Source organism: Gobius niger, assembly GCF_951799975.1.
Source record: "Gobius niger genome assembly, chromosome: 4".
Taxonomy (NCBI): domain Eukaryota; kingdom Metazoa; phylum Chordata; class Actinopteri; order Gobiiformes; family Gobiidae; genus Gobius; species Gobius niger.
The window spans coordinates 3,915,473-3,941,997 of record NC_136855.1 but is presented as its reverse complement, the minus strand read 5'-3'; the positions used below and the strand labels follow the sequence as shown (position 1 = coordinate 3,941,997).

General features: G+C 42.5%; 1 protein-coding gene across 2 annotated transcripts; it reads right to left on the bottom strand.

Annotated features, from left to right (window-relative positions):
- On the bottom strand, positions 1–26,185 carry LOC306962073 (lactadherin-like). Of its 2 annotated transcripts, none has more exons than XM_079555114.1 (10): positions 26,021–26,185; positions 20,475–20,600; positions 17,895–18,026; positions 13,588–13,701; positions 12,169–12,350; positions 10,584–10,739; positions 9,654–9,798; positions 7,052–7,254; positions 5,340–5,495; positions 1–146 (listed from the first exon to the last, which is right to left on the bottom strand). In XM_079555114.1, the coding sequence occupies exons 1-10, from the start codon at positions 26,094–26,096 to the stop codon at positions 3–5; spliced, it is 1,434 nt and encodes a 477-aa protein (XP_079411240.1). In that variant the 5' UTR covers positions 26,097–26,185; the 3' UTR covers positions 1–2. The 2 variants fall into 2 exon arrangements, with proteins under 2 accessions (XP_079411240.1, XP_079411241.1); XM_079555115.1 differs by having other exon boundaries at positions 7,052–7,236.
- Between the last annotated feature and the right edge of the window lie 340 nt (positions 26,186–26,525).

Genomic DNA, 26,525 nt, shown 5'->3' with positions numbered 1-26,525 from the left:
GGCTACTCCTCACAGCCCAGCAGCTCCATGCGCAGAGTGATGCGCTCGTGCCACTCCCAGGGCAGGACGCGCACGTAGCGGGCGTAAAACGACGGCTCAAACATGTTCTTTTTGTGGGTGTTGTTGTCCACGTTGCCTTGGAAAAGCTGTAAGACAGACGAGACAAGGAGTCACAACAAGCACTGACCAATGGACTCACTTTGTTTTGTATTAGTAGTTTTTAATATCCACAAAGGGAAAACATCCCTCAGGACCGGAGCCAGAGCCTGTTGTTTGATTCAGGGGTTGTGATAATGTTGCCGTGACAATAACAGTTGAGAACCACTCTATTAAAGGGATGTGGCAATGTCCAAATATGTTACAAAGCACAGAAACAACCTGGTTCTTCTCAAAGTCTGGAGCTGGTGTTATAGCTCGAGAGGAAGCGGGTAACTGATGTGGGCTGCACTGAAAAGGAGTAAAGGACTGTATTTGTGACCTCGCCCCGTGATATACGGTGATCCAGGTCTGTTCTGCTTACCCTGTACAGTTCAAAATTACTTTTGTTTCACATCAGAGACACAGAAGCAGCTAAATGACAAACAATGAAGGTAAGCTAACGTGGCTAATACTGCAATGGCTTTTATGAGTTGGTAGTCACTGAGAATCACCCTTGTCTATATGCCTGTTAAAGAGAGTGTCCTCTCTCTTTCCTGGGATAATCAGAGGACAGCAGTCTGCTGATGTTCAGTTAAGAGTCAGTACAACACTCGGCGATCAGCCCTGGAGTGACACGCTGGCACCGAGTCACACATGTAACTACACAAGGAGAGACGGCACCGTGCCGGGCGCGTGGTGAGAGCGGCAAAGAGGGATTATACTCAATTGTGTTGGATTTCCAAAATGTGTGTCATCATTGGGATTAGACCTACACCAGGCCGATAGGGCTGTGTCTAGTTTCCCGACTGTGCTAAGAATAGCTGGACTGACCGCGCATGCGTGCATGTCCAGTCATATTCGGACAAACTGTCCGACTTCATGGATTTCCACTGGGCTCGCTATAATCAATAAGCATTTCCATGTCAGCTTCAGCCAGATTGATATTACAGTAACATTTACACTGACATCCACACAGCGTGAATTGTTGAGGGAAAGTTTGGCATTTGGCATTTGTTCAAGAACATCACAAATCCATTCAGTGTTTCGTTTGGAAAACAGTTCTGTGTGTTTGCGTTATGTGCTGCTGCACCTTGTGATTTGTTGTTGCCGCCACGTTGTTAATTAGTGTCATTTCTGACTGAACGATGAAGGTGGGAGCGGTTCAAGAAAGATTCTCATGTGTTTGTAAACTCACAAACACCGTGAGAATTCAGCTCGCTAACAAACTTATCAACTTCTGAATGTGTTCAGATGAAACGTGAGCTCTGTTTTTTTCACCAAAGCCATGTATACTTGAGCTAATCCAGTAAAAATGGAAATGATTGCTCTGTCCAAGTGGGAACATGCCTGAGTAACAGTAACATAAGTAGTTCCAGCCGGCCCCTCCCAGACTGCAGGCCCCAGACGGAGCCCGGGGCCCGACAACGTGTCAGCGCTCAGCCAAACTTCAAAGCTCCACTTACGTTTTACGAGATCTTCTTGGCTTTAGGAACACTTAAAGGGCCAATACTGACTTTTTCTGCTTATGCACATGTTCTCACAGGTTCTGTGTTGCTCTCTATGAAAAACACACTGGCTTTGTGTTTTGTAATATTCAATCGCTCATAATACTGTGGATGTGTTTCACTAAAATTGTGTCATCATCACAGCGATGCCGCTGGCTCTTCAAAAAACACCTTTACTGTTAACTGGCAGCATTTCCTAATATAAACAGGTTTTTGAAATGAGAAGATGTGAAATAACAAGGATACAGTTTGAATGAACCCTGACCCTTCGATATTAGAGAGCAGTAGATAGTATTAGGTTTGTTTGAAATACTGCGTGTGGAAAAGACACTTTAGAAGTAGGGACTGTGTTGCTCTGACAAATCGGCTAAGTGCCAATGACCTGTAGTGTAAAACAGTACTTACAAGCTTTCAGTTTTAGCTAACGGCATGTGAACAAAGGTGTGATGAACACACTTTGAGCACAGGGCTGCTCAGAACGGGCCCAGCCATGAATTAAGGGTGTTAATAATGTGCAGGACAGGTCCAGGATCTACCTACTGCACATTCAAATGCAGGAATTCCAGAACAGTGTGCTGGACTCAAACCTGTGGGAATGAAGAGGAATACTAGTCCAGGTCTGTGTGATTTAAAAGTGTCTATCTGTCCCCTTTAACCCCTTAACGCCGCGTGTCGCTAATTCATCACACACTGCTTCATGCTAGAATCTAGCATCAGCTTGAAAGCAAAAACCATCTCTCTCTATCCAATCTCTGAGAGAGAGGCGGGACATGGTCACACTGCAGACCCTCCAGAACATCCTGAAGGACAGTTCTCCTCCTCTGCACCTTCATCACTCAGACCAGCTCAGGCACCGAAGACCATGCAGCCAAGAAGAGCCACACAAAAAAAACAGGAATTATCTTTTATCCCACGAGCTTTAACGTTGTTTTATAAATCTGTTTCATAGATTTTTTTCTTATTCTATTGCTGTTTTTATTCTATTATAATTGACACATTTCAGGTTGAAATGTTTGTTCTTTCCTGCTATTTCCTGCTGTTTAATAAAGCTAAACCTAAAAACACTGACAATATATTTTGGGAAATTGGAAATAAATTCAGGCGTCATGGAGTTAATGAACAATACAGCAACGATCGAGCAACTAATGAAGACGCAACGAGAACTGTAAGTCATTGTGAAAGGTTTGAACACATTTTTGTTGCAAAATTCATGTTCCATGATTCTGTTCAGATCATGTCTAGTTTAGCTCCATTTATCCTGCAATCGTTATACATAGTTATACATATCTCATGAAACACCTAAACCAAAATATTTGAGAGATTCATTCATGACAGTTAAAAATCGCTCATGTCGGATCTGTATGGCCCTGTCCGTCAAAATGAGGGGGAGAAGTGATCCCCAGCGCTCCTTGCCCAGAGGATGACCATAACAAAGATATGAGAGACATTTCTATATGTGTAAGTGCACAGGGCAGTATTGTTTTTGTCAACAAAGATTATAACAAAATCATTTTGTAACTATAACTTAAAGGGACTATACGGAGTTTAAAAATGTTAAGACTAAGTATTTTCCTCCCCCTACATGTTCCTCCATGTCCTAATGTGTAGAATGAGCCCAGACCTGTTCACCACAACTGCCTCTAAAATCCTGCACTGTCACTCAAAAAGGTGATATTTCGTGTCCGAAGTGCCGTCATGCACGAGCTCAATATAGAAGCTGCAGTTACGCATAAGACCAGAGGTGGCAGTAGTGAGTATAAAATGACTAACTTGCATCTACCCCCTTTAAGACTTACACTTGTGTAATCTGTCAGCCTGTCAGCTTTCCTCCACATTTACAATACTTCTCCACCTAAATTCATTTGGTATTTGTCATAGAAAATACTCTCATAATTAGGGCCCTGGCCGATATGTCGGGCCGATATTGGAGTATTTTCGATCAGCCTTTTTTCGGCCGATACCTCCAGAACCGAACGTGATAGAGACACATGGAGATGCGCCTCACAGCGAGTCATGTGCCTCCTGTGCAGCGCGTTTGGAAGCTTTTCGTGCAGGTGTTTTTTAGACAAGAGCTACTTCCAAGATGGCTACGAACACACTCTGAGCTGACGCGCGGCCAGAGCGCCTGACGCTCAGTGACATTAGTGACAAGTAGGGATGGCCACCGTTAAACGGTTCCTACTTGGAACCGACCGAAAAGCTCCGGTCGGGGGCGGTATCGAAAATGTTTAATTCTTTCGGTGCCAACTTTCGGTTCTTTTTCCCTCCAGACGTCAATATCTGACACAGTGAGTCTTAAAAAAGCAACATGAACGTGTGCAGATACTGAGTGGCTTCAGCGCAAATGGAGCGAAGCAAAGCTATGACTTGCTACACTTTTGTAATAGACATGACAGAGCGGTCTGCGTCAGGACTGACCAGGACGTAGACTACACCGGTTGTAAAACCCAGAGCTAAACTAAACCAGTCATAAACCAGGACTAAACCAGGACTAAACCAGGACTGAATAAGAAACTTTAGTTTTAGTCAAATTGAAAAGCAAAAGAGAGCAGTGACAAGAAAGACGTCTTTACCTTTAGCGACCGACCCACGGAGGCTGAGCTTACGTGCTCTTGTTTACAACTTTACAAGCAGCTGCAGCCACAGGAATATCAAAGATGGTTTGTTGAAAGTGAGCGCTCATTCTGTATTAGACATTGATGGTCCAGTTTTGATAAATTGTCAGTGGCAGAGTGAGCACTCACACCATGTAAGGATCTTTGAGTGTGAAGTTGCTTTCGCATTGTCGGACACCATGGTGTGTTTAGAAAAGTTTAGCTGAAAGAAACTGATGCCTGATGTGGATGTAGATCTGTCCTGTCTCTGCAGCTTAAGGTAATAACGTCCTTTCTTTCTTTTTATCTCTGCTTAAGTGGAAATTGTGCTCAGGCGACGCTGCTGCTCCTGTGTAGCTCCTGTGTAGCTCCTGCTGTGCTGTTTTAGGTTTTTTTCCCTGAACTATACTTTTTTATACACGTTATTTTTATTGAATTAAAATAACATAGGTATCGAAAAAAGTACCGTTAAGGCACCGGAACCGAAAAGCAGGTATTGTTAAAGTATGTAAGTGTCTATCTCTTATGCTGCGTCCACCCCAGACGCGTTTCTGACGCCCAAAACGCATCTGGGGTGGACGCAGCATAAGAGATAGACACTTACCATACAGCGGCCCCTAAATGTTTAACTATAGGCAATTTGATTACTTAAAATATCGGCCACATCGGTCAGGCCCTAGTTTTAGGGTGTATTCAGACCTGCACTGCTTGGTCCACTTGGTCCAGAGTTGATTTCGAACACTGGTCCGGATTTTTTATGCAGGTGTGAAAACAACAAACGAATCCTGTTGCGGATCAAAGAACCGGACCGAGAGACACTTTTTCAGGTGGTCTCGATCTGGTTCCAAACGGACTCTGGTCCAGTTCCCTTCAGGTGTGAAGATAAACCACTGTTGATCCGAAACTGCGGGAAACATGCGGCTTTTTGGGCTTAACAAGCCACCGTAGCAAGGCACCGTGGGAAAAGTTAGCCCTTCGCTGCTGCTAACGCTAATACTGGATGGATACTACAAACAATGAGCCGGCCGTATACACACTGATAGTCCGGTGTTACTGAAAATGAGTGCCATGTCTGACAGACCCGACAGGTGAGTGATCTGACCTTGTCTGCCCCTGTGTTCTCGTCCTTCAGCACTCTCCAGTTCTCTCCGTCATTACTGTAGGCCACTTTGAACACAGACACGAACGACACCACCCCAAAGTCCTTGGCTCCCTGTGTGACGAGGCCGGAGATACGCTTCGTCTTCTCAAGGTCCACCTGCAAACAAAGCAAACCATGTGAGGCAGCCTGGCACACATACTGACTCTTGGGAGTACGTTTCCAGGTGGATGCAGACCTACAGACCTCATTTTGATTTCTAAAAACAATGGAATTGGGCTAATGGGCTGAAGGCCAAATAAAGCATTATCATGATATTTCTCTTTTACATCATAATGTTTGCCCATATCGCCCTGCTCTACTTACTCTATTACATTTCCTTGAGTAAAGTAGGCCTCCCTTTTTAGAGAAATTATTCTAGAATTTCAATATCATTTTTATTTTTGTTGCATATAATTTCATTTCCGAGGATTAAAGTTGTGATTTGTTTATTGGGTCTCACTTTGTTGATTCATAAATATATTAAATGGAGATTGTTCTGTTCTGTCTATGATGGACTTAACCGAGTGCTGTATTTTTCATACTATTGAGATTGGTACATATTACTAATTCAGTCCCTCCAGGATTCTGTGATATTAACTATTAACGCAACATCAACATCAATTTTTCCAAAAGCTCGCAACTTTCCCGCAACTATTCCAATAATCCACAATTTCCTTTGCAACTTTTCCTTAACTCCACAACTTATGAGTTTCTGATATATTTCACTTGTTATGTTTTCGCGTATATGCCCAACACCTCTGACTGAAGGACTTTCACTTCTGCTCCGCCTCCTCTCACTCGCCTGGGCCTGAAGCTCCGCCTCATCTCACTCGCCTGGGCCTGAAGCTCCGCCTCCTCTCACTCGCCTGGGCCTTAAGCTCCGCCTCCTCTCACTCTCCTGGGCCTGAAGCTCCGCCTCCTCTCACTCTCCTGGGCCTTTACAGCGTGAGCCGCTGTGTGATCCTCTGTCCAAGTTGCTTCTCTGCTGCTGCTCTTTATTTGGCGATATCGGCTTTATCTGGCAGATAAACGCTGCGTGATGCGGTGGCGTTAGTGTGAGGGGCTGGTGCTTAGTGTGAGGGGCTGGTGCTTAGTGTGAGGGGCTGGTGCTTAGTGTGAGGGGCTGGTGCTTAGTGTGAGGGGCTGGTGCTTTTCCTGCGTGAGCTTCAGGACTCACAGTTCTGTTGAACCGGAGCCAAAGCTCAATAAACAGACATTCATGCTTTGGTCGGTTCTCCTCGGATTCTCATTCATGGCTCTGTCTCAGATTTGTGTGGAGTCAGACCCTGCGCTCACAGAACAGGCAGGTGCCTGCTAGCCCCGCCCACTTTCTGTAATATTAGTACTATATATTAAATATTAGTGTGAAAGTCACTGTTCTGCTTGATTACAGAAAGCTTGTTTTCTCTGCTAATTGGTCAGAAACCAGCATTTTGGGTGATTTCACCTATTTTCCGGGTGATAACTAAAGAATGGAAAGAGGTACAAACAAACTTCGAAGAGAGTCTAATCTTTCTTTTGGTGGGTTTGGTGTTGACATAGACCTAGACCTACATTTTCTGTGGGAGCTCTGGCTGGCAGTGGGTGAGTGAATGAGTGTGTGTGGTTTTAACCTTAGCACAGTGCACTACACAGTCTGTACTACTGTAGTAAGTGTGGGGTTAGGCGCTGACCTGGAGCCACTCTGAATGGTTGTTGCTGGCGGGGGACCAGGCGTTGGTTTTGCCCTGCTTGTCGAGCCGGGCGTACTGCGGGTGCCAGGTGAAGGTGTCCAGGCCCCAGGTGCGGTGAGCGCTGGAGGCCGACAGCTGCGAGTCCGAGATCAGCCGGGACTTCATCCCAAGAGGCTCCGAGCAACCTGCCGTGTTCGAGTACACTGTCAACGCAAAGAGTCAGGAGGCCGGAGCGCAGCAGAGGGGGGGAGGGGGAGAGAAGAACAGCCAGTGAGACGCCCGAAGCAAAGCAGAGCGGCTTCAACCCAAATCACAAGCTCAAGGAAGAAAAATACATACACTGTCACAGACTCATCCACACACACTTCAGTCACACTGTTTTATGTAAAAACATTTCCACTGTCGATCCTCACTGAAGCCATGCATTTCTGAATGAACAGATGGAATTCTGATGACTGCTTTGCTTTGGACACTTTCTCCTTGAGCTTCTCAATGTCGTCACAGAAACATGTGGAATCATCTCTCCCTTTTGTGTTTCCTCCAGAATCCCATGTGTTCATTCATAGTTTGGAGGAGCTCAAAGAATGTTCAGGTTTTTAAAACCCACTCTTTTAACTCATATTCATTCATTTTATTTCCATTGTCACATGCTGTATATTTGAGGGTTGGGTGATTTTAATCTGAACTGTTGCATTTTGGATGAAAAGTACACTTTGATCTGATCGTTCATAGTAGTTTGACAGCTGGCTGGTTCTTGGGCACAGCAGGAAGCCTGGGTGAATGTAGTGGGTGAGTGGTTAGTGCTGGTTCCCAGGGGCCGATGGCACAGATTGATGCAAATAATGCAATGTTATATTGAACCACTGCATTCTTCTTATCATTGTCTTCAATGAGAATCACACAGTGGAAATAAGGTTGAAATTAAAGAAAAGCATAAAAAGTTTTTATAACAAATGTGACATTTGAAACAAATGTGACATTTATTTTCCTTGTTGTCACTGTGACAGATTACACACCCGACTAAGCCAAGCTGTTAAATACTTAAAATGAGTATTTAAATGACAGTACACTGTGGTTCTAGAGGCAGTGCTATACCTGGTAAGCTACTTTTATGCAACAAAGCCATCAGAGAGCTTTGAATATGCGACTTAGGAGGAGTTCTCTCTCAAGAGTTTGTAGCCAAGATATTTCAACAAAATGACCTAAATGTTGTCCTTGTATCCTTGGTTTGTGGATTGAGTTCTAAAATCACGCGCATGTAGAACAGAGGAAAGTCTTTTGCGATGGATCAAAACAGGGCTGGACAGTCACTGATGTGGAAGCTACACTGGTGCATATAGAGCACTGACAGAGGAACATCTGTGCTGCTGTTTAACTAAAGCTTCCAGATTGTTGGGTGAGTGTTGTTTATAAGCACCGCAGAGACACAGGACGCCTGCTCTCATGTCAACATGTTCTTTTCAACACACTTTAAACACGCACTGGCTCCGGCCGCCCGGAGAGCAACAGGCGCCTCCAGGGAAACAGCCCCACGCTGTGGGGAAAGCACACCTTTCAAGTACTCTGACCTGAATATTATACAAATACTTTAGCTTCACTGCATTCTATCGACAGGAATCTGTTGTTTCAACTCCACTACATGTGTGTGGATTCAAAGTAAGTAGTTAAAGTAAGTGTGTAAGTAAGAAGGATAAGTTTGTTCACATATGTGTATTACAAACATTATCGACATACAAGTTCATCGTGATTCTTTTTTAAATCAAATATTTTTATATGCTTTGCTGGAAATATCAGAATTTTTATGTTTTCACCAATTTGAACATAGGGAATGATTTGGGTCACAACTTTTTACTTCTAATCAAGGGAAATTATATTACGTTTTATTAAGCAGCCCTAATATTTACCCTAATAATAATAATAACAATAACTCGGCTGTGAAAGGAGCATGAATATTTTATTTGTTCAAACCTTTCCCCACATAAAGCTAAAGCGGCACTGCAGTTGAACTTTGCTCAAAGCTGCACATGAACAAGTTTGTATGAAGAGGTCATTCCTATTTGAAAGCTAAGAACCTCTAGAGTTCAGGCCCTGAGCTGTAACGTCTGGAGGCCGCACTGACCGGGACTCTATCGGGAGACAGTTCTTTTATGCGCATCTGTTCTTGTTCTCTTCTTTTTGAAACAACAATCCTTCAGATGGATTTGGATTAGATATCCAGCTCCTCGCCTGCTTTCGCTTTTTAACACAAAGCCAAGGCAAAATTCAAAATATTACAGTTTGTGGTTTTGTAATTGCTAGTTTTTTCTAAGAGGAAAAAGAAAAGAACCCATTGATTTAAACCTAGCCGTCTCCACAATCCTGATCTTGTCCCCCAAATATGTGCAATTTTGGACATTTTTACTCATTAAAGTGCAAGTACCACTTAACATGAGCAAACCAGGCTCTAAATACTTTGTAAAAAAGTAACAATAATAATGTTTTCTTACATCTGCATCAGTGACCTTCAGCATAGAAATGTAGCGTCTGAAGTGAGCTCATGGCCTTATTCCTTTCCCACGCTGACCCTTTGGGGAACGTTGCGAGTGTCTGAGTGGTCACTTACCGTTGAGCTCGCAGCCCACCAGCTCCATGCGCAGAGTGCAGGCCTTGCGGCACACCACGGGGACGATGCGGATGAACTGGGCCACGATGGGAGGGTCAAACATGTTGGTCTTAGTGCTGTCGTTGTCCACGTTACCCACAAACACCTGCAGGAGGAAACAGGTCGGGTAAGATCCCAGGGCTTTGGCGAAACTCTCACGCTGCACTTTAAAACAGTGAACTATACATTACAAATGTCAAACTGTACGAGCCTCCTGACTGTCATTGGCACCGCTTAACCATACCAGTCTGGTATCGGAAAAAACCTTCAGCTTCTACAGGTAAGGAAAAATGAAAGCATCGAAAGCAGGATCCGGAAAAAAAATCTATCTTTAGATCCAAGATTTGATGCTTTTGAACCAGGGGGTGCATTAAAGGAAGGGACTTGGTTGTTTTAGTTTAAAGAAATTATATATTTTTTTTAACATGGGAGTTGAATTTTGGGCCACCACAAAAAATGAGTTTGACATCCCTGTTTTAGAACAAGAGATTCCCGAGCTTTCCATTTTTTAAGTTAGTTTCAGTGGCATTAAGTTTATTGTAATCTTGTCCAGCCTCAATATCCTGTATGTAGAAACTTGAACTTGTATATATGTGTGTGTGACAAATAAAGCTAACCTAAGTAAAACTAAACAAAACAAAACTATCTGGCACCCACAGATGGTGTAGTGATTGATCGAATTGTTATATAAAGTAAATAATATCTCAGCAGTGGTGCAGCTCGGCCGCTGTCTGGCCTTTTCTATCTTTGCTGAGGGAAAGGCTTTTATTTTGTAAGACCAGCAGGAAGCGGAACATTAACATCTACAGTGGTCACAATGAGCGCTAAATCCAGCTCAGACCCAGAGGTGGACCTGCAGCTGAGGCATGTGAGCATGACACATAGTCTGACCTTGTCCCTCCTCTGCCCCTCTGCCCTGTAGGGGGCGTAGGTCTGCCCGTCTAAGCTGCTGGAGAGTTTGAAGGCCTTGATGAACTCGGCCGTGCCCATGCGGCTGGCCCCCTGGGTGATGATGCCCGTCAGCCGCATCTTCTTCTGCATGTCGATCTGTAAACAAAAGGAAGACGCAGCATTAACATATGAACTGCTCAATGAACACAAGTGTCACATGCCCCACACACTATCCAGAAGGGATATTTCAGGATGTTTGACATAGGGCCTCATTTCCTAGTTATCCAGAGTGTTGCTGATTTCTGGAGATTTTTTTGTTTTTGTAATTCATGCAGTTCTTATATTTGAAGAGTTACGTGGCGCTAGGCTAGTCCAAGGCTAGTGCATGTCTATGGTATCAGCTAGCCTGCATTAAAAACAGTCTGACACACTCCACAGTGCACCTGAGGCAAATCCCTTATAACACCAGACTAACCATATAAATGTCTGTGTCGACAGAATAATTTTGACCATTTTGCATTTAAAAGAACTTATAGGTGATCGGAGTGATCTGCTAGAAAACAGTCCCTCAAAATGCGGTCATTCGTGTGATGCAAGGTCAGTTATATTCCAAAAATGATTCTATCGACACAAACATTTATATGGTTAGTCTGGTGTTATAAGTGATTTGCCTCAGGTGCACTGTGGAGTGTGTCAGGCTGTTTTTAATGCAGGCTAGCTGATGCCATAGACATGCACTAGCCTAGCGCCGGTTAACTCTTCAAATATAAGAATTGCATGAATGACAAAAAAAAAAAAAACATCTCCAGAAATCAACAACACTCTGGATAACTAGGAAATGAGGCCCCATGTCAAAAATCCTGAAATATCCCTTTAATAACATCACAGTTAGTCTTTTCATATCGACTTAAAGGCACGGCTGCTGGTCCTCCAAACCGGTTAATACTAAAGAGGGGATTCAATTCAGTATTTGAAGATTACAAAAGCAGACAGTGAGTTACTGAAGGACAGTTACGGTCAACATGCTACTAACATCACGATGGTAGCAAAGACTTGAGGAGCACTAAAAACATGTGCAATAGGTTCTACTCTAAGGCCAGGGATCAACTGGAAATCATGATTTCTAATCTCACTTTCCTGGTTAAATAAAGAATGAATAAAAAATAGACTTATATTAGTAGACTGTCATTGTTCATTCCTCCCCATTCACATCAATGACTCCATTCCAGAGAGAATCCATAATGGCTGCTCAATCAGTTTTCCAAAAAAGGGCAAAAACTCCACCCACGTGAGGCGGACTGAGCAGCTACAAAGCAACACAATTAGCACACTTAAGGCCCGGGCATTGACATGTTCTGTCAATGGCCACAATGCCCAGATTCTTAGGGCAGTTGTTAAGGCTCCCGAGTTTGGTGCATTCTGATTCTGATATCACGCGGCTTCCTAGAATTCTTTATGTTTCTGTTTGATTTAACAACAGCCCCAGTGCCTCACATCCAACACAATGTGTTGAATATATTGAGTGACTGTCTGTCAGTAACTCAGTGTCAGGGACCAGTATGTGTCTGTGTTTGGCCTCTCTTACTTGGATCCACGGGTTGCGGTCGTGAGCGGCGGAGGTCCAGGCGTTGACGATGCCCTGGTTGTTGAGGCGGGCCAACTCCGGGCCCCACCTCTGCAGACCCATGATGCCATAGTGAACTGAGGAGGCAGAGATCTGGGACTCTACGATGGCCCCGCCCTCCATGCCCAGCAGAGAGGTGCAGCCTGGGCGGACAGAGGCACACAGTCACTACTACACACTTACAGTATACTACTTTAGTATGAATGTACTTTTACACACTCTGTCAGACTGACCAATGTTTGGGTTGTAACTTGTGGTACTGTGTATTAAGTTGTATTGTGTATACAATGATAATAATTACCCTAAATAAAACACTTCAAAAGCTTTGGAAGAGAATGGGGAAAAGAAATCAGCTGAACTCAATGACTCAATAATATAATATAATATTAGGGATAGAGGAAGGAATATAAGTGAAACATCACCACATAGATCCACCATGTAGGGAGAACTAGCAAACACTAGACAAGGACTAGACTTAAAGGTTACGGCTAACTGCAGTATAGCCCGATACACTTGGTTTACAATACTAATACAAAAATATGTAAAATAATGTGTATCATTTATTTGAGCTGAAACAGTCACTTCCTTTAAGGCTACGTTCAGACGGCAGGTCTTAATGCTCAATTCCGATATTTTGAAAAAATCTGTTTTTTTTGCATGGTCGCCTAAGTAAGAAGTGCTTTATTGATCATTGTACAGTTGTAAAATTAAATGACGTAGATCAGGTGTTGGTCCTGATCCGCTGTCGGCCAACCTGAGCCGCTCGGGGAAACCGGAGTCCTGCCTTCAGTCAGCTTCAGAGTAGGGCTGGCCATTTTAGCCAAAAAATAAAAACTCATTTTTTTTAATGATTTTATGATTTATGATTATGATTTTATTGGAACTTAATCAGTTGCGTTCATGTTTGAGAATTATTTCAGTCAGAGCAGGTGCCAAGACAGCTCTACGGGAACAGGAACAGGAACAGTTTTAGAAAGAAATTTCCAAAAAGGTGTCCAAATGTTTTCCCTGATCAATGAGCGTGATTCAGAAACCTATTCTACTGACCAACACCACACACATGCTTTTGAATACCTTTTTGAGGAAATAATGAGTTGGAAGAGAGGACTTTGAACTTTGTGACAGTTTTTGTTTCATGTGAAGTGGAATTACAGAGAAATGAGCAACAAACTAAGACGAGACATCTGCATTTTGATAGTTAACAGCATGTCATTTTCAGCTCCTCTACCTCAATTTTAAATTAGTATTAGTCAGTATTTATCATTTTCTGTTGTCCATTGGTTTATTCTGCTGGTCAGGTTGGCCCACAGTGGCGGCGCTCCCATGACTACCCCCTGAACGAAACAACTGTGATTTGAATGAGACGTGGATGTGACGTACGTAGCTGACACTGCTTGCCCACGTACGGCGATGAACACTGGCACGTGTAGTCCCCCTCCAGGTCCCTGCAGCGCCCGCCGTTCTTACACGGCTGATTCGCACAGTCGTTCACATCTGCAAACACAAAGCAGCAAAAAGAGTTTATTAGTTTATCACTAAATCCATTTTAAAGCTGAAGTCGCCTGGAGTTGAAGGTCACTCAGTCTTTTATATTTGTCCATAACCCAAATAAAGCCTTTGGAGTGGAGACACATAAGGCACGCAGGGCTGGGCGATATTGGCAAAAATGAATATCGCAATATTAGTGGGGACTTTCTTGATAAAGATGATGAAGCAAACTATCAGGAATAAGCACAATTTAGATCACTCTGTCGCTCAAAAACATATCAGTCTCGAACAAATAGAAAAGGGCAGAACACAGACAGAAAAAACACTTTCCCAAGTTTCATATTGCCTTGACTCTGAAGAATCAAGACTAGAGACTGTGGTGCCTGTAGGAGCTACTTTCAGTGGAGATAGGTTTCTTAGAAAGTAAGAAAAGATTAGTTTGAAAACTTTGCCTTTGGATTTACAGTCTCCCATATCGTTAGTCTATTTAGAAAAGTTGATCGAGTGACATAATAAAAGGCCTTCAGAGCAAACTGGCCCAAAATAAAGCAACAGTGAAGAAGGAAAAAGCAGCAAGCAAACTCATACACTGCTGCTGATGGTCCACAAGGGGGAGCCATTAGCCTGTTTGTGCAGCAGACACACATCAGGGCTGAACAAGTTAAAGTGATCACAGACCAGATCATTTAGGTTTGATAAAACACATCCCTGATTCTCCACGTTGTTCACTTACTGGATAAATGCTACACATTTCCTTTAAACCAGGGTTTTGTTTATCAAACTATCTGATACACGTAAGTGTGGGAAAAACAACAGACTAGAAAACCTTGAGGTCATTTAGAGTCAGCGCTGTGCTGTAAATGAGCCTGTCCCAGAGAGACGCACAAAGGAAGAGTGTGTGTGGAAGCTCAGCTGCTGTTCACCGTCTCCCAACTCCTTACATACAGTATGTCCAGATTGTGATGTCATCATCTACAATCATCATTTTCACTAAATAAACCTGGCACGGTCAGGACCAGAGGCTGAGCTGGTGCGACGCTCGTTCCCAGGTAGCACGGACTGCATTTTAGAATCAAATTCTGGATGGCAGAAAACTTTCTCCAGCTTAACCAGGACAAAACTGAAATGTTAATCATCGGCCCAGAGAGAGAGACTTTTACCCAAACTACAGTCACTGTCTATTAATCCTTCCTCACAGGTGAAGAACCTGGGTGTGATCTTTGACTCTGAGCTGGCGTTTATTCCACGCATTAAGAATATCACAAAGATAGGTTTTTACATCTAAAGAACATAGCCAGAGTCGCCCCATTCTCTCTCGGGCCAACACGGAGACGCTCATGCATGCTTTTATCACCAGTTGTATCGACTACTGTAATGCCCTGCTTTCTGGTCTTCCCAAAAAGAGGATCTCAGGTTTACAACTTTTACAAACTTCAGCAGCTCTTGTCCTGACGGAGACCAGGAGGCGGGACCACATTACACCGGTTTTAGAATCGCTGCATTGGCCCCGTGTGTTTCAGGATCGATTTTAAAGTTCTTTTAATGTTTTTTAAATGTCTTAATGGTCTTGGTCCTTCTTATCTTTCAGAACTGCTTTTACCTTATGAACCTGTAAAGCACTTTGTGATGCCTTTCGGTATGAAAAGCGCTTTATAAATAAAGTTTGATTGATTGATTTAAGGACACTCGGGGCAACTCTGGTTTAGCCACGTCAGTGTCGGCTGAGCACTGTTAATCTGGAATGGACCGAGGCAGACTTGCTATAGTAGCGCCAAACCCGGTGTTTATTGATCAGCCGCCTGTCGATGATGGCCTCAAACGCGGCTCACCTCAGTATTGCAGTAGATGGCCCGACTCAAACTGATGTGCATCAGGCCAACTCCGATAAAACAGAGAATGGGCCGATACAGGGAATCAGTAAAAGTAAGGAGTACGAAACTTTTTGTGTGCCCACAGGCCGTTTTTGTGATGCAAAGGACTTGATGGAGCAGCCTGACATTTGAGGTAAACAGTTGTATTGGTCTGCTCTTCAAATCTCTGAGACTCTTGAAAAACAAGCAAAATATATATTGTGATAGCAGTCATTAAGTGAATTCGATGTAGCATTTATTGGCAGTTTCTCATTTAAAGCTGCCACTCTTGCCTTTTGACATTCAAAATCTCAGTGTTAGACAGTTTGTGTTAGTGCCTGCATGAGGAGCTGCCTCATTTATTTGTGTTTCCTTCTGTCTAGTGACTGCACAACTGGCCACAAATTTGACAATTTCACTGTTTATTTGAAGACTAGGACTGTACGTGTGTTAAGATGCTAGACACACACACAATATGTACATGTATGCTCGGTATTGCTGTTGTAATGCAGCCTTCGTAGCAGTATATTTACTCTGAGCAGTGTTTTCTGCTGATTTGTTGATGACACATGGCAGTCCTGCCATGTGTCCTGCATTTTAAAAAATCTTGAAACGATTTTTGACCAGTAAAGCATAAAGCCAGTAATATAATCTTAATTGTATAAGACTAGCGAGAGGGAAACAACAAAAATTTGACATTTTATGATTGTCACAGTGTCATAGATTGTCACAATTTCTGTTCTAAGTTTTATTTGCACACTTGGCTCCATGGCCGGACCCCATGGTTGCCTATTGTTACACTGTCGGCTGCAGTCAGTGCCTAGCCCTATAGTGTTACACTGTGTATTGTACATCATCATTCCTTCTGGTTCTCAAATGAAGTATCTTCCTTAGCTTAAGCTTTAAACCTTTAGGATTTCCAATACTCCATTCAAGGCTGTCAGCAGTCAGTCCCATCTGTCTTCTCTAGCTGCGTATAAAGCTGAGGATACTGTACCTTTTCCCAAACTGCAGTACTGAAGCTGCAGAAATCAGCCAGCCTGGGACTTGACATTTCAGCGTTGACTAAACATCCACTACTATAAACCAATGGTTCTCAACTGGAACGGCTGCAGGACCCACCATCACCCTAGTATGACAAGTCTTGACCAAAATAACAACCTGATTAGTTATGACAAAATACTGTCATTTCCTGACAATTGAATAAGCATTTTAAAGATGAAAATGATCCAAACAACTTGATTAACAGTCATTGTAAAAGACTCAGGTATGTTTCCATCATTTTTCAGAGCGAAAATATTGAAAGAACCCCCCCCCCCTCCAGAAACGCCCTAGGACCTCCACTGTTTTATTTTATTTTCAATTCATCCTGGGGGCCCCCGCAGAGGGTCCCGACCTCCACTTTGGGAACGCTTGACGCCTTGAACAACCCTTCCAATACTGTAACTACAGAGAGGGAACTCCACATCCACACATTAGCTAATGTTTTGCCCTAACTATAAATGAGCCCAGTGCTGTCCTGTGTGACGTGTGGCAGAGCTAAAATTAGCTGTTGGAGTTGACTTCAGACTGCAAAAACACTGCAATTGGTGGTCAGGCTGTAGGCATCACGGGGCGCTTTGAAAAAGCACGATAACAAAAATAAACTACTTTTGAAATCCTCCGATTCTCACAGCACTGAGCTGGTCACATAAGCATTGCTTTCTCACATTCAAATAATGGATTACGCTGAATTCTCAGGCGTATTTAGGGAAGCTTAATAAAAGAAGTAGGTCTGCGCGGAGGGCCGCTGCATGCTAAGAGAGTCGGGACACTTTTTGCTAATTAGCCAAAGAAAATGAGAGCGGTGCGGTGAAAAGGCCTTTTCACTCGGACGCTGAATGCACTGAGCTGGCACGGCTGAGGCCAGGATGGAAATCTTACAAATGGTGTTGACAGGAGGCTGTAGGACTTTGTTTATAACCCTTACTGTAACCCATGTCCACAGATATGAGGCACACACAACACTGACTTTACTTTACAGGTCTTGTTTGGGGTCTCTCAGAAAGCAGAAGGAGGTATGAGGTTTGCAGATCCCGTGACCAAAACCAGTTTATAACAAACACTAAAGGGCTCTTACTGATCGAAATACTTCCTACTACAATCCCAGCTCCCGACTCCAATGTAGATTAGTGCTTGTGCCACAAACCTCAATTAATTAAAGCTCATTAACAGAACTGTGGAGGAGCTTTCAAATCAGGTATGTTGACGTATGGTGATATCAGTAAGCCTTAAGTCAGGAGAGCCTGCTGTTTTAATGCAAACATTAACGGGGGGGGGTTCAGGGGCTGCCGAGGCGAAAACACTCACTGATCTGGCAGTGCACTCCCTCGAAGCCGGGCTGGCAGCGGCAGATGTACTCATTGAAAACGTCCCCTCGTCTGGTGGGGGCCAGCACTTCACACGTCCCGTCATTTCTGCAAGGGTTAGGGCTGCAGGGGCCTGAGAGAGAGCAGCAAACAGAGGCTTTAGGTCAGAGCAAGACAAACAAGAAGATCAATCTCACCAAAAACCACATGTACCACATTTCAATTGAATTGAATGTTTTAAGTTTAACTGTCACATATGTTTGCAGAAAGCTGACCACTCCCCTCCACCATCTGCCGCTCCCTACTGTTTGATACTGCTCTGTATTTGACTATTGTCTTTTTGAACAAAGGTTTTGAGAGCAACGTACTTTGGATTCACTGTGTGCACAGAAAAGACACAACAGCAGCGGATTCGCCACAGAAAAAGAAAAGGAACGGAACAGACTGAGCGATGTTAGGGGTTGCAACTTATTCAGCTCCTTGATCCCACAGGGCACAAAAGAATTCCTGTACACATTTTTCTTCACATAAGGAAGTCTGTATCTCTGCCGTGATGGAAGAAGCTCGAAGTGATGGGACGGTGGACGGATATCGTCATCTGTGTCTCGTTGAGGTTGTAGTTTCATACGGGGACATTAGTATAGTTTATTGTCTGTAGATGTATCGGTCTCGTTGAGGTTGTAGTTTGATACGGGGACATTAGTATAGTTTATTGTCTGTAGATGTATCGGTCTCGTTGAGGTTGTAGTTTCATACGGGGACATTAGTATAGTTTATTGTCTGTAGATGTACCGATCTCGTTGAGGTTGTAGTTTCATACGGGGACATTAGTATAGTTTATTGTCTGTAGATGTATCGGTCTCGTTGAGGTTGTAGTTTGATACGGGGACATTAGTATAGTTTATTGTCTGTAGATGTATCGGTCTCGTTGAGGTTGTAGTTTCATACGGGGACATTAGTATAGTTTATTGTCTGTAGATGTACCGATCTCGTTGAGGTTGTAGTTTCATACGGGGACATTAGTATCGTTTATTGTCTGTAGATGTATCGGTCTCGTTGAGGTTGTAGTTTGATACGGGGACATTAGTATAGTTTATTGTCTGTAGATGTATCGGTCTCGTTGAGGTTGTAGTTTCATACGGGGACATTAGTACAGTTTATTGTTTGTAGATGTACCGATCTCGTTGAGGTTGTAGTTTCATACGGGGACATTAGTATAGTTTATTGTTTGTAGATGTACCGATCTCGTTGAGGTTGTAGTTTTATACGGGATATTAGTATAGTTTATTGTCTGTAGATGTACCGGTCTCGTCGAGGTTGTAGTCTCATACGGGGACATTAGTATAGTTTATTGTCTGTAGATGTACCAATCTCATTGAGGTAGTAGTTTCATACGGGGACATTAGTATAGTTTATTGTCTGTAGATGTACCGGTCTCGTCGAGGTTGTAGTCTCATACGGGGACATTAGTATAGTTTATTGTTTGTAGATGTACCAATCTCATTGAGGTAGTAGTTTCATACGGGGACATTAGTATAGTTTATTGTTTGTAGATGTACCGATCTCGTTGAGGTTGTAGTTTTATACGGGACATTAGTATAGTTTATTGTCTGTAGATGTACCGGTCTTGTCGAGGTTGTAGTCTCATACGGGGACATTAGTATAGTTTATTGTTTGTAGATGTACCGGTCTCATTGAGGTAGTAGTTTCATACGGGGACATTAGTATAGTTTATTGTCTGTAGATGTATCGGTCTCGTTGAGGTTGTAGTTTCATACGGGGACATTAGTATAGTTTATTGTTTGGAGATGTATCGGTCTCGTTGAGGTTGTAGTTTCATACAGGGACATTAGTATAGTTTATTGTCTGTAGATGTATCGGTCTCGTTGAGGTTGTAGTTTCATACAGGGACATTAGTATAGTTTATTGTCTGTAGATGTATCGGTCTCGTTGAGGTTGTAGTTTCATACGGGGACATTAGTATAGTTTATTGTTTGGAGATGTACCGGTCCGTCGAGGTTGTAGTTTCATACGGGGACATTAGTATAGTTTATTGTTTGTAGATGTACCGGTCTCGTCGAGGTTGTAGTTTCATACGGGGACATTAGTATAGTTTATTGTTTGTAGATGTACCGGTCTCGTCGAGGTTGTAGTTTCATATGGGGACATTAGTATAGTTTATTGTCTGTAGATGTATCGGTCTCGTTGAGGTTGTAGTTTCATACGGGGACATTAGTACAGTTTATTGTTTGTAGATGTACCGATCTCGTCGAGGTTGTAGTTTCATATGGGGACATTAGTATAGTTTATTGTCTGTAGATGTATCGGTCTCGTTGAGGTTGTAGTTTCATACGGGGACATTAGTACAGTTTATTGTTTGTAGATGTACCGATCTCGTCGAGGTTGTAGTTTCATATGGGGACATTAGTACAGTTTATTGTTTGTAGATGTACCGATCTCGTCGAGGTTGTAGTTTTATACGGGGACATTAGTATAGTTTATTGTCTGCAGATGTACTGGTCTCGTTGAGGTTGTAGTTTCATACGGGGACATTAGTATAGTTTATTGTCTGTAGATGTACCGGTCTCGTTGAGGTTGCAGGTATCTCCTCCAAAGCCGTCAGCGCAGATGCAGATGAAGGGCTCCTCTCCCACTCCAGTCACACATGTCCCTCCATTCAGGCACTGGTTCACCTCACAGTAGTCCCCTGAGAGAGACAAGAGCACAGCGATCTGCATCAGCGAGGATCAAATAAACAGGACTGTAGGAATTACACAAAAATTCTGTACAAATGACCACCACATGATCCTCAAATGACCACCAAATGACCACCTGTAATCATGTAATTGTGTCTGATTTCTCGTGACCTTTTGAATGGCCATCAGAGTGGTATAAGCCTGATTCCTTGAGGTGACAGAGGATTTAGGCTGCTGACTCAGACTGTGGGCCACTGGGCGTGTCCTGTGGATTTACTCATGAGTCACAGCACATGACTGTAAATATTCACCCACACTAACAGACTTAGCAGATTGTTCTACATTCTACAGGCCCACTTAGAATCATGAGGCCCACCTTCTGTGGACCCACCACCTGTAGGAGGAGCCATAGGGGCTGGCTCTGCGCCAACAGCTGCCCCATGACCCGGCAACAGACACATGGAAGAAAATGGATGGATAGAATATAATATTAAACAATTTTTGTCTGCACTTTAGCTTAATTTTAATAAATAGAGCTAATTTTTTATTAATTTGGTCGGGACAGTGCAAGTTAATGAACAAGCCACACCGGATTGTAGCCTTGGGATAATTTCCATCTGTCGGCCCCCATGCACACTCTCATTCATCCTGGCCTATTGTACATGTTTTTAGTGGTAGGTGAAACCTATGCAGACATGGGGAGAACATGTAAACTCCACACAGAAAGATCCCGTCCAAGTGGGAATAGAACTCGGACCTTCTAGCTGTGTAGCACGCGCACTAACCACTGTGCTACCGTGCCTTTCAGGTTACACTTTATTTTACACTACTTTTACTACATTGTATGTATAAAAAGTTAGTGCAATGTAATCTGCTTTGTCACAATCAGTAATAACTAGGGCTGGGACAAAGCATCGTATCCGATCGCAATATCGATGCTGCACTATCGATCGATATTTCATCAAGATACGTGTAATCCTTGTATTTTGAAGCATTTTTATCATTTATCGTTTGTTTTCCAGCAACATAACTGTTACATTTTGTGTTAATGCATTGTTCAATCTTAACACATTTGGGTTATAAACTTTCTCTTTTAACACATTTTAAGGTAAATTTATGACCGCAATTGCTTACTGTATCACAATAAATATTCAATTGGCCCCTGACTATCGTGATACATATCGGATTGTGACAAAAATGTATCATCCCAGCCCTAGTAATAACTAGGAGCTATGTAGTAACATACACAATGTAATAATGTGTATTAGTACTTTAGAAGTACATAAAGTAATAAGACCCTTAGGGCTTATGGTTAGGGTCTAATTACATTGTATACCTCCAAACTACAAAAACATATTATTCCATCGTGTATCTACACATACGTACAAGTTATTACACATTGTTACAGCACATTGTACTAAATTTGGCACGTACAATGTATGTATCAAAGATAGTGTAAAATAAAGTGGAACCAAGGCAGGAAACTTCAAGATTGGTTAGATATAACTGCAGATGTACCAGGAGGCTAAACTTGGAGCGCTGATGCCGGATTTGGCCATGGATCTATTATATTAATTTGGCCCCTGGGCCACTATTGTTGATCATTGGTCTAAACCACTTGTAAGCATCCCCAGAACAGCTGTGTTAATTTCACCTTCAGAATATGTAACTTGTCAAAAAGGATTTGTAATATTTCTTATATTTTAATATGATTTAAAAGAGGGTTAGACTTTTAGCAAACACAGAGGAGCAGACTGGACGAGGAGGCTTATTTGCTTCCTAGAGTAGGAGGAGATAGAAAGAGTAGGCGGAGCTCAAATCACAGAGATTGTTTGTCTCACAAAGACAGCCACAACAATGAAAGAATTTCTTCAACATGCATGAATGCAATAAACAACTTTATAATGTGCTTCATCATGTCATCATGTCTCAGCTCAACCTCAACTTTCCTGAACTGGACAGACCGGACGGCTGCGGTTTGTGATCCTCACAGTGATAAACCGCCAGAGTGCACTGACAATCACACACAGACTTCTGTGAAAACAAAAAGCCTTTACAGTAAACGGTGCGTCGGGACCAGGCTGGATAAAGAGCTTGCAGGATTACCAGGTAAAGAGAGCGAGTGGTTACACAACATGAAAGAGCAGCAGCAGCAGCTCACCAGAGGATAAGCAGTTTCTAGTCAAGTTACAAAGTGCTAATAACATTGTCCACTTCTCCTTAACGTAATGCTCATCACGTGGATCTGGGAAAAAAGCGTGACAGTCAACTGTTTTGAATACTGCGACGATTGTGATATTTTGTCACTTCAACTCAAAATGCTAGATTCAATTTAAACACAGATTAAAAGCTATTTGTTTTTTAATCAAATTGTACCAAAACAAGATAAAGAAAAAGTAAATCCGGAACAAATCATGCCTAAAGTAGAACTTTTGCACGTCACCTAATATTGCAAGAACAATAATTTGGCCATATACTGTGCATGAATAAAACTAAGATTAATCTAAACGAATGTATTAAGACAAGACAACCATTCCACCATTTTAGCAAACACAAGCTCGTTCACTGTACGTGCGTTCTGCGACTAGGACTCTGAGATTCAACCATCAACCTTCAGTTTTAGGGCAAACACTCTACGTCTGAGCCACTGGCAATGTAGAAAACACCAACAGCTGCGACCTGGCAAACTGCTCCCCAAACTTTCAGCCAGCGACCCCCAAAATCACTCAACAAACAACTCAGGACCCCTTCAGTTAATGTAATGAGCATTTATAATCAAAACATTTCAAATCTGCTTTTTGATGATGTTAGTTTGGAGGCTGTATTTTGACATTTGTCCTCATTTCTGCTGTTTTCAAAACCAAAATACACCAAATTCAGTGTCAGAAATGTAAACAATATTGTCTCACAATCATCTTGCGACGCCCACTTAAGGAACCACTGGTTTAAGGGAGGTCCAAATGAATAAGTTATATCTATATACTGCTGGGTTTTCGCTTGAGTTGCTTCTACTATAAATGAAACAAATACATTTAAGTTTCCTATACGGTTCATGAGAAGTGTATAAAAAACTGACGCTTCTCAAAAAAGTCCCAAAAACTCAACAAGAAAAGTAACAAAAATGTGACAAAAACAAGAAAAAGTCACCCAAAAAAAAAAAAAAGTGAGCAAAAAAGTGATGAAGGCACATACAAAACATTTACAAAAACTCAACAAGAAAGTGGAAAAATCAGATGAAAAAGATGAGCTTTTGATCAGTTTTGTAGGTCTTAGCTTTCAAATGAGTCATTACACTGGCCTAATCGTCTGTAAGCTCCAGTCCAGAAGCTTCTAGAGTTGGGTAAAGCCGAACTGGAGACAATGCACTCGGTCAAGGCGCCTGAACCGAGTACATTTTCTCCAGTTCGGCTTTACCCAACTCTAGAAGCTTCTTAAAAAAAGTGTCAATATAGCGACAAAAGTGAGACGAAAACATTTATGACAATGCTTTAATATAAATAGTGGTGGAAGTGTGGTCATGTTCCTGTCCACAAACCTCATTAGAATTATTACTATTTAAAGGTACACTGCGTAACATTTTGGACTTTACTGTTGCCATCAACAAAAAACATGCTCTCAGTGACCAGCTTGACACAGAAAATACTATTTTTGCAGTGGATAATAAAAAATTGATCTGGATAAGGACCTAGCATGTTTAACTCTCAATTCTACTGACTTTAGTCGACATCTCCATAGAGACGAGCTGAAGACGTACCCACTCCCGGTAAAGTTATAGTCATGTTTTAGCAGAGGTGAGGCTGTCACAGCAAAAGCACATGTTTGTTTGAGGTGAAATGGTGAAATGGTGAAAATATCTATCATAAAATAAATGCTTGTATTTAAATTTTGTTTATTGGGTGAAATCTTACGCCGTGTGGCTTTAAACAACCCCCCTGAGGCCTGTCCCAGAGGTCAGTGGGGTTTGTTTTGAGGCCGAGGTAAACCAAGGTGAGCGGACAGATGGACGACTCAGACAGACGGACGGACGGACGGACGGACGGACAGACAGACAGACAGACAGACAGATGTGTTTTGGTCGGTGCGTTCTGTTGTCTTTATTATTAGCAGAGGTGCAGTAGCCAAACACTCAAGTAAGTAAATAAGTAAGTAATGTTACTTTGAAATAAGTTTAAAAAAAAGTAACTGTTTGAGCAAAAGATTTCTTTTCAATGATGCCATACATTGTGTGAAACAAAACATTGTGTGGAAATCGTGATATTTCCAAAGAAAATTCCATGAAAATGGAAGAAAATACAGAAAAACAAAATAATTCTAAGAGGGCTAACTACGAACGACATCTATTTGAAGCATTTCATGCAATACCTCGTAAGAGTACAATTTCCACAAAGCTGAAGTGCATGTACTTGAGTGAATGTAACCGAGTACTACCTGTCTCTAGTAGTATTTTTTAATACATTTGAGGAGCTTTCTTTCTACCTTGTTATGAACTAGTCCTATTGATACAATGCACTGTGCTCTGTAACAATCTGTAATAACTTGTACCTACGGGTTACATACACAATGGAATAACTTGTATTAGTACTTTGTTGGTACTTAATGTCATAGGAGATGAGACCCTTAGGGTTAGGGCTTAAGGTTATGGTTAGAGTTATGTACATATAATATTCAAATATGTACCTACAAACTACAAATACATGTAGGTACACGTTATTACACATTGTTACAGAGCACATTACATTGTACTTGGTACAATGTATCAAGGGTTGTGTAAAATAAAGTGTTTACGGTGTCGTCTTACCATTCACAATCCTCCCTGTTGTTGTTCTTGTGTCTCCAATCAGTCATGCCACTTCCGGATATCAATCTGGCACCTCAACATTTTTACTACTACAGACTACTACAACTACATACTACTACAACTACATACTACTACAACTACATACTACTACAACTACATACTACTACAACTACATACTACTACTACTACAACTACATACTACTACAACTACATACTACTACAACTACATACTAGGTTATAACTGCGACTGACACACTCAACTTTTCATCATTTTCAAACAAGTAAACACACTAAATCTAGTATAATCAGGGAATAAACTGGCGGATCCTGAGAGATGATGCAGGGTTAAAACAACATTCTGAGACTGTTGTTATTGTACATGTTTTGTTTAAGCTGCCAGACACCTGTTGCACGTGTCAGAACATTCTCAGGGAGATTAGTCTTTGGTGAGAGCAAAAATGATCGCAGTCTATATGGACCAAAAGCTGATGGAGTGTTTATATCAGCGCTAATGAGACATGAAGCCCCGACGCCATTCCCTCAAACACCATCACGATCCCGTTTCCAGATCCAGATCCAGACGCGGACCGGGCTGATCCACGGGACACACGAATAATCCTGGCGTGATCTTACCTCGCACGGAGCAGGCGAGCAGGAGCAGCGTCAGTGATGTGACATGGAGCAGGAAGGCACGTCCCACACGTCCCATGGCGGGTCTCGGTCCGAAAAGCGATGACAAAGTGTTCAATAACAGTGGAGAGGAGAGTTCGGAGCGGCGGCGTGACGTGACGAGCGCGCGGTCTGGGCTCAAGTGTTCCGATCTCTGCCCCATAGACGGTAAAAAACACAGACGGGATGACGTCACTGCGAGGGGCGGGGCTCCGGCTAGCTTAGCAACTCTGTTTACAACTTGAACTTTCTGTTGTTTAACCTCTTAATCCCCGCCGGAGCCGAGCACATTTTCTCCAGTTTGGCTTTACACAAATGTAAAAGCGTCCTGGGAAAAAAAGCGTCAATATAGCGATGAAAACGAGGAGAAAAAACAAAGTGGCAAAAAGGTCACAAAAAAAGCCACAAAAGAGCAACAAAAGAATTGAAAAACCCCCAAAAACAAACAGGAAAAGTGACCAAAATGTGA

Bases quoted from the DNA above. Each gene is read 5' to 3' on its own strand.
- LOC306962073 (XM_079555114.1), bottom strand. From the start codon at position 26,096: ATGGGACGTGTGGGACGTGCCTTCCTGCTCCATGTCACATCACTGACG. The intron at 12,351-13,587 runs GTACGTCACATC...CTGTCCGCCCAG, and splicing joins GGGCAAGCAGTGTCAGCTAC to GCTGCACCTCTCTGCTGGGC. The intron at 7,255-9,653 runs GTAAGTGACCAC...TTGCGTTGACAG, and splicing joins GGTGGGCTGCGAGCTCAACG to TGTACTCGAACACGGCAGGT.